A 12485-nucleotide genomic window follows, 5' to 3' on the forward strand; every position below is an offset into this window, starting at 1 on the left:
GCTGGGGGGACTTTCCGGCTCAAGCACAGTCAGGAAAGTGGAAATTTACAAGAAGTGGGACTGGGGTTGGTTAACGTGACCAGGCCATCTGGGTTTGTCAACAGAACAGAAACAAGCAGACGTCAGCGGCACAAGCAGAGCAGGGCCCCACCAGGCTGGGGGTGAGAGCAAGAGTCACTGCCTGGAAAGTCTACATTTCAAAGACAGCTCTCAAGACCTCAAGAAGACAGTTCTGGGCGGTAGAAGATTTACGCTTCCAAGGAGCAGACACGGGATTGATAATGGAAGCTTTCTAAAGCAGCCATCCAAAGGGGGCCGTCACACACCTACCAGCCCTATCACGAGGTTTCACTGGAACAGCCAATTCTCCAGCAGCACTGAGGTTTCTCAGGCCAGCATCTGAGGTGGCTGGACCCATCACCCCAAGGACATGGCCTTGAGCTGTTAGAAACCCTGTACGTTTGTTCCAGTCTCTTTGGGCAGAGGGCAGGTGCTGAGACCGCAGGTTTTACAGGCCAGCTGAGCCGAGTCGAGAACAAGGCTCAGAGGAGCCTGACCAGAGTTTGGTCAAGGAAAGAGTCTTCGTCAGGTGACACAAAATGTTTACCTGAGTTCAATAACAAGCGCCCTCGGCTATGCTCCACAGAGATGTGGGCACCACAGGACTCACATGCTGTGTTACCAGGCTAAACATTTGTCTGAGGCATCCCCTAACAAAGGCCAAAATGACAGACAATTTTTCTTTTTCTTGAGAAGCTATTTATTCCTTTTATATGTGTCTTCCATGTGGATTTCATTTTCATACCCTGAATTTTCAAATCCAAATTTGGCAATGCTTTAGAAGAGAAATGGAGTTTAAATAAATGTTGTTCAAAACTCCAAATTGATCATCTTGTAAATTTCATTTTCTATTCCTCCAGCACCATTTCTGTCATCTTCCTTCCAACCATGCCTGCTGTGCCCCTGTTGATTTAACTCACACTCTGAGACTGGCCAAGTCTGACTCAGACCAGTGAGCACTCTGTCAGCCTCACGTCTCCAGGGTGGGCGCCACCCCTGGAGCTCAATCCCAGTGAACAGCCCCCCAGGCAGGGAGGGAGAGGGTCCTCCTTCCAGTGAGCTGGCGGGAGCTGGAAGGCCACACTTCAGTCCACCTGAACCTGAGGCTTAAGTTACACGCTGGGGCTGGGGGAGAGGAAGGTCATGTAAGATAATCAGATGCCCTGAAAACATTTACTTCCACTTGTTCCTTCAAATGCTCAACCCAGAGAACAGGAAGTGGAAGGCCTTCCAGAGTACTGGGGGCTCACTGGACGTGAAATGTGTACCTTAACAGGGGTCTCCATTTTCATACTTCTCAACTTCTGCCATCCTTCTCTCTTTGGGCTTAAATACTGATTGCCCTGATTTTAAAGAATTAAGAAAAGGAGAAAACTCATAATTGTTCAAATGACTAACTCACTTTACTTTCTCTATACATGTTTGATAATTCCATAAAGTTTTCAAACATACAATTAAAGTTCAAAACAATATATTTTTCTTTGGGGGATCTTCAGAGAAATGGGTGATAGCAATGCTCAGGTATCAGCCTGGATCATCTAGTTATACCAGAAAGTCAGAAAATGGTTTAGAAAAAAAAAAAGAAAAAACAAAGGAAAGTTACAAGGATAGGGAGCCAATGGTATTCAAATTGTACCAGTTACGGCCAGTGGGAGCCCCTGAAGCTCTTGTGTCCTTGTGACTTGCCCCCCTCCTTTTTTTTAAGCATCTTCTTTATCTAACTACCGACTCCAGCGCATTTAATCCCTATTGATGATTCTCGCCTGATGCAGAATGTGGCTGTGATATGATGCTTTCAACTCCAGCGGCCCTCCCACATTGACCAGTCAGCACTTGGAAACAAGAGCCTTGTCTTTTTTATTGATCTATCATTTTATCACCTATTTATTAAGGCCTGGAGTCATGAATTCCTTCCTCCTACTCCAACAGACTGCAATCACAGCTTACTGGGAGCAGAAGCCTCTGGAACCTGCAGTGGCAGGAACACGTCAACTGTAGCTGGCCAAGTGCTGGAGGCTGAGTGCTGACTAGTTTGAGAAATAAAAACTCCCAGATTCATGGGCTTTCCTCCAGGAGCCCCAGCAGGTTCTCACAGTGAAGATCAGAGAACAACACGCCCCTGCTTCCAGCAAGGAGAGGGAAAATTACCATTTTGAAATATCCCTGAGCATCACTCTCTCCATAATAAGGAAACTCCCAAAGCATTCTCTGACCTGCAGGAGGAGCAATTAGCCAACTCCAGGCCCCCCAGCCTTTGGGTCTCACATAAGGGAGAAAAAAAGGCTAAGAAACTTTCCTCAACGTTACAGTCCAAGAACTCTGGCCCAATAAAAAACCTGAGATTTAATCATAAGATTATAGACTGCCCTCCCCCAACAGCATATTAACACCAAATCTGCTGGGCTCTGGTTCTGTGTAAGACACAGACTCTATTAAAAGAAATAATTTCTAGGGAAACTCAAAGACAACAGAGGAGACAAAAATAGGGACACTAGAGAAACTTCAGTCTCGGATGAAGCAAACAGAAACAGCAAACAGAAACAGCCTAACTCCTGGCCAGATAGACATACAACCTCACACTAAAGACCTATGTGCTTCAGTTTCTATTACCTAATACATCAGGTCTAGCTTTCAGCAAAAAATTACAAGCCAAGGTAAAAGGCAAGAAAAAAAACTATCTGAAGAGACAAAGCAAGCAACAGAATCAGAATCTGATAGAGCAGAGACTGTGGAACGATCAGACTGGGAAATTAAAACAAACATGATTAATATGGTAAAGGCTCTGAAGAAAAAGTGGACAGCATGCAAGAGCAGATGAGTAACGCAAGCAGAAAGATGGAAACTCTAAGAAAGAAGCAAAAGGAGTTGCCAGAAATGGAAAACACTGTGACAGAAATGATGATGCCTTTCATAGGCTCATCAGTAAACTAGACACAGGGGAGGAAAGACTGAGCTTGAAGATATGTCAATAGAAACTTCCCAGATGAAAAGCAAAGAGAAAAAAGAATGGAAAAAAAGGAATATCCAAGAACTGTGGGATAATTACACAACATATAACATGCATAATGGGAACACCAGAAGGAGAAGAGGGAGAGAAAGGAACAGGAGAAATATCTAAAGTAATGATGGCTGACATGAAAGAAAAACTCTCTTTAAAAAAGAGTTAAAACTTCTGGTTTCAGGTCTGGCGTGTAAGGAGCTTGCAAGTCGTCACTCCATCCTGACAAGTAAAAGGCTGAACAAACTGAAAATCAATACTCTTCTTAGATCTGTAGGGGAATGGAAGTCACAGGGCAAACCACTGCCCACAAAACTGGAGAGAGAGGTGAACACAGAGAGTCACAGCCTCCCAGAGCAGACGACCTCAAGCAGCAACTTCCGGGCACCAGTGCTGGGGTAGGAGACTGAACTGTAACTGAATTGCTGGAGGGTCTGCGTGGACAACTCAGAGTTAAAAAGCCCAGTGGGACGCAGCTTTGGCTGGGCATGCCCACTCTTTCATGAGTTTTACCTCTAGGAGTTCTGCCAGGTCCCCACAGTGAATACTGGAGAAAAATCCCCTGTGCTTCCAGCAGGGGGAGGGGAAAAGTAGCCACTTTGAAATAGATCCGAGCATCTATTCTTCTTAACAAGGCCTGTACTCAAGAGCAGTCATGTTACCAGAGCCTAACTTATTGGAATTTTAAAAGAGTCCAACTGACCTAGGAAAAGGAAAACATTCACCTCTAACTCCCTCCAGCCTTCCACATGGGGAAGGGAAATATTCAGCTCCAGCACCCTCTAGCCATCCTGTCCTACCTAAGGAGGGGATTAAACTGAGAAGCACTTAGGAGTTCACAGTCCAGGGGCACAGGCTCATTAAAGACTGAGACACAGGACTACAGAATGCTTCCCCTCTACCCCATACCTTACAATCATATTACTTATTTACCACAGTTCCCTTTACTCAGTGTGTCATGTCCAGCTGGCAACAAAAAATTACAAGGCATACTAAAGGCAAAAATCACAGTCTGAATGGACAGAGCAAGCATCAGAACCAGAGGCAGACAGGGCAGAATTATAAGACCAGTAATTTGAAATAACTATAATTAGTATGCTAAGGGCTCTACTGGAAAAAGCAGACAACATGCAATAATAGATGGGTAATGTAAGCAGAGAGATGGAAATTCTAAGAAAGAATCAAAATTAAATGCTAGAGATCAACAACACTAACAGAAATGAAGCACACCTTTGATGGGCTCGTTAGTAGCTGGACATGACTGAGGAAAGAATCACTGAGCTTGAGGATGTCAACAGAAATTTCTCAAACTGAAAAGAGAAAAAAACAGAACAGAATATCCAAGAACAGTGGGACACTACAGAAGGTGTCACATACACACAATGGAAATACCAGAAGGAAAAGAAAGAGAGAAAGGAACAGAAGAGATATTTGAAGCAATAGTGAGTGAGAATTTCCCCAAATTAATGTCAGACACCAAACTACAAATAGATCCAGGAAGCTCATGCATGATAAATGCCAAACACAAAAAAAGAAAGAAAACACCCTACACCTAAGCAGATCATGTTCAAACCACCGCTAATCAGAGAAAACAGCTTGAAAGAAGCCAGAGGAAAAAAAACCTTATCTACAGCAGAGCAAAGATAAAAATTATATCCAACTTCTCAGAAACTATACAAGCAAGAAGGGAGTGGAGTGAAATACTTAAGGTGAGGAGAGAAAAAAAAACCAACCTAGAATTCTGTATCCTGCAAAATTACCCTTCAAAAGTGAAGGAGCAATAAAGACTTTCTCAAACAAGCAAAAATTGAGGGAATTTATTGCCAGGAGACCTGTCTTGTAAGAAATGTTAAAAGTTCTCAAGAGAAGGAAAATGATACAGGTCAGAAACTCAGATCTATATAAAGAAAGGAATTCTACATTAGAAAAGGAGTAAGTGAAGACAAAATTAAAACATTTTTCTTTTTCCTTATTCTTAATTGATCTAACAGTACAGTTTGTTCAAAATAATAATGGCAAAAATGTATTCAATGATTATGGCTTATGTGTAAGTGAAATGAATGACAGGGATGGAAGGGAAGAATTGGGAACACTTGGTTATAATAGGGCCTTGCCATGCCCATGAAACAATATATACAGTGTTATTTGAAAGTGAACTTGGATTAGTTGTAAACGTATATTGTAAATTCTATGGCAACAAGTAAAAAAGTAAAAAAAAAAAAAGAAGTATTACAAATATGCTAAGAAAGAAGAGAAAATGCAATCATATAAAGTGCTGAATTAAAACCACAAAAGGCAGGGGCCAGCCCCATGGTATAGTGGTTAAGTTTGTTGTGCTCTGCTTGGGCAGCCAGGGTTCACAAGTTCAGATCCCGGGCACGGACCTACACTACTTGGCAGCCATGCTGTGGCAGTGTCCCACATACAAAATAGAGGGAGATTGGCATAGATGTTAGCTCAGGGCAAATCTTCCTCAGCAAAAACAAAACAAACACAAAAGGCAAAGAAAAAGTGAAAGAGGAAACTAGGAACAAAGAACAAGGGTAACAAATAGAAAACAGTAACCAATACAGTAGATATTAATCCAACTATATCAATAATCACTTTTAAATATCAAGGATCTAAAAACACCAATTAAAAGATGGAGATTGTCAGACTGGATCAAAAAACCAGACCCAACTACAGGCTGTCTACAAAAAACTCTCTTTAAATATAAAGACATATATAGATTAAAAGTTAAAGGATGGAGAAAGATAATACCAGGCTAACACTAATCAAAAGACAGCTGGAGTAGCTATATTAATTTCAGACATAGCAGAGAAAACAGAGCAAGGAAAGTTACCATGGATAAAGAAGGGCATTACATAATGATAAGAGTCAATTTTCCAAGAAGACATATGAATCCTTAATGTGTATGTACCTAACAAAAAAGTGTCGAAGGATGAGGGGGAAACCCGACAGAACTGCAAGGAGAGAGAAATGAATCCACAGCTATAGCTGAAGACTTCAACACCTCTCTATCAAAAATGGAGAGATCCAGGGGCCAGCCCCGTAGTGCAGTGGTTAAGTTCACAGGCTCCACTTCAGTAGCCTGGAGTTCACAGGTTCGGATCCCAGGTTCAGACCAAGCACTGCTCGTCAAGCCAGACTGTGGCACCATCCCACATAAAATAGAGGAAGACTGGCACAGATGCTAGCTCAGTGACAATCTTCCTCAGGGAAAAAGAAGAGGATTGGCAACAGATGTTAGCTGTTAGCTCAGGGCCAGTCTTCCTTAAAAAAAAAAAAAAAAAAAGGAGAGATCCAGCCAGCAAAAAAGTCAGTCAGGACACAGTTGAACTCAACAGCACCATCAATCAACTGGATAGAATTGACACCTATAGACTACTTCATCAACAAAAGCAAATTGCACATTCTTCTGAGGCTCAGAGGGAACATTCACCAAGCTAGGCTTCATTTTGTGCCATAAAACACACTCAAACAAATGCAAAAGAACAGAAATCATACAATGTATGCTCTCAGACCACAATGGAATTAAAGTACAAATAACAAAAAATTTAAAGTAGTAAATAACAAAAGGATAGCTGGAAAATCTCAAAATGTTTGGAGATTAAACAGTACACTTCTAAATTACACATGGATCAAAGCAGAAATCTCAAGAGAAATTAGTATTTTGAACTAAATGAAAATGAACATACAACTTATCAAAATTTGTGGGATCCAGTGAAAGCAGTGCTCAGAGGGAAGTTTATAGCATTGAATGCATATATATTTGAAAGGAAGAAACATCTAAAATCAATAATCTAAGTTTCTACTTTAGGAAACTAGAAAAAGAAGAGCAAATTAAATTCACAATAAGCAGAAGAAAACAAATAAAAATTGGAGCAGAAATCAATGAAATTGAGAACAGGAAATCAATAAAGAAAATCAATGAAACCAAAAGCTGGTTCTTTGAAAAGATCAATAAAATTGATAAGCCTCTAGGGGCTGGCCCCGTGGCCGAGTGGTTAAGTTCGCGCGCTCCGCTGCAGGCGGCCCAGTGTTTCGTTGGTTCGAATCCTGGGCGCGGACATGGCACTGCTCATCAAACCACGCTGAGGCGGCGTCCCACATGCCACAACTAGAAGGACCCACAACGAAGAATATACAACTATGTACCGGGGGGCTTTGGGGAGAAAAAGGAAAAAATAAAATCTTTAAAAAAAATAAAAATAAAAATAAATAAATAAAAATAAATAAATAAAAAAAAAAAATTGATAAGCCTCTAGCCAGGCTAAGAGAAGAAACAAATTAGTAATATCAGAAATGAAAGAGGGGACATCACTGTCGATCCCATGGACATTAAGAGGATAATAAAGGAATACTATAAATAACTCTATGCCTGCAAATTTGATAATGTAGATGAAATGAACTCATTCATTGAAAGACACAATCTACCAAAACTCACACATGAAATAATAGATAAGGCCTATTCCCATTGTCTACTAAAGACATTGAATCAATAATTAATAACCTTCCAAACAGAAAGCACCAGGCCCAGGTGGGTTCACTGGTGAATTCTACGAAACATTTAAGGAAGAAATTATACCCATTCTCAACAATTTCTTCCAGAAGATAGAAGCAGAGGGAGTACTTCCTAACTCGCTCTATGAAACCAACAAAACCCGAATACTAAAACCAAACAAAGACATCACTAGAAAAGAAAATTACAGACCAATATCTCTCATGAACATAGATGCAAAAATCCTCAACATAATATTAACAAATTGAATCCAACAAGGTGGAGAAAGAATTATACACCATGATGAAGTGGGATTTGTCTCAGGTACGTAAGGTTGTCTTGATATTCAAAAACCAATTAACGTAATCAATCACATCAACAAGCTAAAGAAAAATCACATAATCATATCAATAGATGCCAAAAAGCATTTGACAAAATCCAATACTCATTCATAGTGAAAACTTTCAGCAAACTAAGAATAGAAGAGAACTTCCTCAATTTGATTAAAAATATATATATATATACAAAAAGCCCTACAGCTAACATAACATTTAACAGTGAGAAATTTGAAGCTTTCAGGGAAAAGGCAGGGTGTCTCCTCTCACCACTCTTTTCAAAATCATACTGCAAGTCCTAGCTACAGCAATAAGACGAGAATAGGCAATGAAAAGGTCAACGGATAAAAGGAAGAAATAAAGAGTCTTTGTTTGCAGATAATATGATTATCCATGTAGAAATCTGAAAGAATTGACCAAAAAGACTCTGGAATAAGTGATTATAGCAAGGCTGAGGATACAATGTTAATATGCAAAAGTCAATTGTTTTATTATATACCAGCAGTGAACAAATTGAATTTGACATAAAAACACATGACCATTTACATTAGCACCCAAATGCTGGAAAGACTTAGGTATAAATCTAACAAAATCTGTACAAGATCTACATGAGGAAAACTACAGAACTCTGATGAAAGATACCAAAGAAGACTAAATAAATGGAGAGATACTCCATATTCATGGATAAAAACACCTAATATTGTCAAGATATCACTTCTTCCCAACTTTTTCTATAAAGTCAACACAATCCCAATCAAGATTACAGCAAGCTATTTTGTGGATATCAACAAACTGATTCTGAAATTTACATGGAGAGTCAATAGACCCAAAATAGCCAACTCAGTGTTAAAGAACAAAGTCAGAGGATGGACACTCCCCAACTTCAAGACTTACTACAAAGCTAAAGTGGTCAAGACAGTGTGGTACTGGTGAGAGAAGAGACAAACAGATCAATGAAACAGAACAGAGAGCCCAGAAATAGACCCACATAAATACAGTCAACTGATCTTTGACAAAGGAGCAAAGGCAACACAACGGAGCACAAAGTAGTCTTTTCAACAAACGGTGCTGGAACAACTGGACGTCCATATGCCAGAGAATGAATCTAGACCCAGGTCTTACACCCTTCACAAAGATTAACTCAAAATGGATCACAGACTTAAATGTAAAATGCAAAACTGTAAAACTCCTAGAAGATGATATTGATGACCTTGGGTATGGTGATGACTTTTTAGATACAACACCAAAGGCACAATCCATGAAAGACGTAACTGATAAGCTGGGCTTCTTTAAAATTAAAAATCTCTGCTCTGTGAAAGACACTGTCAAGAGAATAAGAGGATAAGCCACAGACTGGGAGAAAATAATTGCAAAAGACAGTTCTGATAAAGGACTGTTACCCAAAATATACAAAGAACTCTTAAAACCAACAATAAGAAAACAAACAATCCAATTAAAAATTCGGCCAAAGACCTGGACAGACACCTCACCAAAGGAAGGAGGGGTGACTAGGCAGAGCACAGAGGACTTTTAGAACAGTGGAACTGTTCTGTATGATACTACAATGTTGGATCCATGTCATTACACATTTGTCAAAACTCATAAAATGTACACCACCAAGAGCGAAACCTAATGTAAACTATGGGCTCTGAGTGATGATAAGGTATTGATGTAAGTTCGTGGATTGTAACAAAGGTACCACTCGGGCTTGATAGTGGAGGAGGCCGGGGGTGGGCAGGGGCATCTGAGAACTCTACTGTCTGCTCAATCTTGCTGTGAACCTAAAACTGCTCTCAAAAATAAAGTCTAATAAAAAAAAGAGTTCAGAGCTGCACAACAATGTACTCTGGAGTTCGTGATTTTCAGGCCCACCTCCTCTTAACCCAGTAACGTCAGATTAAGCATCCAAGATCCTAAAGTGAAGTCTTAAAAGAGTTTATGAAACTAAAAGCCCTACCAGGCAACTTCTCCTCATTGATATCCCTGCTAGAAAAGCTTAAACATTGGTTCTCCAAAGCCTTCCTGGTCATTTGGTTAATTTAAAAGATTCTTACGACACACTTGCTCCCTGTAAAAGTCCCACAGCTAAAGGGGAATGTTAAGATGGCTGCATAGCTGTATTTCTTACCCTTCTTGGGGCACCGTACATCATATGTTATTTTATTAATGACAAGTTTAAAATCATTCATTAGCAAAATTCCCATCAAGGTTGAGGCTGGAATCTCACTGCCATCTGAAAGAAAAAACATGTCCTTGCTTTAGAACAGTAATAACCATTTTCCAACACAGAAAAAGACTTACTAACCCAAGTCTTGAACACAGTACAGTCATGCGCCACTTAACAAGGAGGATACTGCGTGCTGATACATGTGTTGTTAGGCGATGTCATTGCTGCGTGAACACAAATCTAGGTGGAACAGCCTACTACACAGCCAGGCTATACAGTACTCATCTTATGGGACCACCATCGTATGTGCAGTCCGTTATTGACCGAAATGCTCTTATGCGGCGCTTGACTATAGTCGACGTTTGCCTTCTGTGGGGCTCCCCAATACCCAATACCATTCCCATTGGGAGGAACGCTCCCTTGCTGCTCTACCTTCCATTACACTGGACCCAGCAGAGCAGGCAGGTGCTCCCTCTCTCGCCCTCTGTCGGCTGGGCTGGGATCCAGACTGACGTCCCTGCCGAGACTACATCTGCAGAGAGTCATGCAAAGACTGGCAGGGGGGACCTCTTCACAGCACTGCCAGATCAGTGGAGGCATGGGGTGGGGGTGGGGGTGTCAGCAGCAGAGCCCAGCAGGCCATTCGTGGGCTGGCCTGGTCTTTGCTCCTGCCCTCCCTCGGGTCCTGCCCTGTTCTGAGCGTGGGTTGTGTCACTTTCAATTTCAAAGCCTGCTGACACACTCCTCTGTTCAGCCAGGGTCCGTTTCTGCTGCTTACAGCCAAGCCTCTGCCACATGTGTATAGGCACACAGGTCATAACATTTTTAAAAACCTGCCTTTCTCTTATTTTTAATGACTACAGGGAATTGATTTGCGTTAGTTAACAACTTGGTAGCAAAAACAGCGCAAACCACCAGGAGCCGGGCTCCCTCCCTTTCCACCTTGGGAAGGAGGAAAAGAGGCAAAATTCGAGAGGTTGGGATGGCAGGGAGGGTGCGGACACAATGAAGCCTGAGGAGTAAATCTGCTTTTGTGGGGCTTACTTTTGGGGGTGGAGAGAGGCAGGAGAGAGTCTAAGAGTAATCTCAACTATCCTAGGACATTTCAGGAAAAAATCTTTTGGAGAATTTTAACCTCAGTGTCCTTTGCACAGCTTCTCATTTGGCCTAGTTTTTGCTGTTATATTTTGGAAGTAAATTTTAATGGAACCCAGGTGCTAAGAAGGCAAACTCACTGAACAATAAGCCCAACCTGGCGCTGGGTGGGGGTTTCTCGTTCTATCGATTCTCCTTCAGAGCAGCCACGTGTAATTACGTGACACCAAGTGCAGGGTGTGCATTTTCCCTCAGCCTGGCATTTGCTTGGTTACATCTGACCAGAACTATTTCCGCTACATTAATATTGGTGACGACAGGAACACTGCTAGTAAAACAGGACGACGCTGGCTGCTGCCTCCTGCCTGGCTCTCTCTAGTTCTTCTGTTCCAGGAGGCAGCAAGCCAAGTCTGCACCTGGCTCTGCTCCTAAAACTTGGCTGTTTGGGTTCCTGCTCATCAGTGGGTGTGAGACCATTTTCCCAGGAACTGCCAAATAATTCAACCCACACTACAGGCAAAACTGTAACAAGCTTAGAACACTCTTTTCAAGCCCAAATTAAATGCAGGCAAATTCCACCCACAGAGCCTCTTTCTAAAGAGATCAGCAACACACCAATTGTTTTATCTGACTTTGCAAGTGTCATTTAAAAATTTACATTTAAATGACTTCAAACCAGCTCCTTAAAATATTAATGTGAAAAGATGCCAGCTGAGCGTGACTTCCCAGTTGAACACCGTGTGATCCTTTACACTAATACAGGATCAGCAGAAGACGCCCTGAAACACTACCAGGAGCCAGCGACACGGTGGCAAGTTTTCCACCTATTCTTGGGCAAGTATTGATTTCAACTGCAATAAAGTGTTTCACTCAGTCCAAAGAGCTCCTTTTCTCTAAGATTTCTCATCTTTTTCTCTATGCTTTAAGTTCCAAAGCTACTCGAATAGCTTTTAGAAATAAGCAGGGTCAATGTCAATCATTGTGATGTGGATTAAGGCCGCCCCAGCTAGAGAAGCCCAAGGTGACCTGGCCTACATGCCAAACTATATGACCCGGTGGATTTTTTTTAATGGTATGAATTAGGGCTGCCCCAGGGAGAGAAGCCCAGGGCATCCTCACCTACATGCCAATCTATATGGCCAGATTCGTATCTGAAAGTTATATGACCGCGCAATAACCAGACCCCATCTGCACTGAAATCATTTAATGACTTTTTACATCATCTTTTCTTTTTCCAGTAAAAATAAGTCACGTACCCATGCCTTATAAAATTAGCCCTAACCCTCAACTCAGGGCAGCAGCAGGAGCTCTGACTGCCCATGGGTCCTG

The 12485-nt window shown here is 41.5% G+C and overlaps 1 protein-coding gene across 1 annotated transcript in view; it reads right to left on the reverse strand.

Annotated features, from left to right (window-relative positions):
* The window catches only part of MCUB (mitochondrial calcium uniporter dominant negative subunit beta), an 84027-nt gene that overhangs the window by 5787 nt on the left and 65755 nt on the right, over positions 1–12485 (reverse strand). Inside the window, exon 4 of the mRNA XM_023628654.2 lies at positions 10023–10127. Within this exon, the coding sequence (XP_023484422.2) occupies positions 10023–10127 (105 nt within the window). The remainder of the gene's footprint in view (positions 1–10022; positions 10128–12485) is intronic.

The sequence above is a fragment of the Equus caballus genome, chromosome 2, assembly GCF_041296265.1.
Source record: "Equus caballus isolate H_3958 breed thoroughbred chromosome 2, TB-T2T, whole genome shotgun sequence".
Classification (NCBI taxonomy): domain Eukaryota; kingdom Metazoa; phylum Chordata; class Mammalia; order Perissodactyla; family Equidae; genus Equus; species Equus caballus.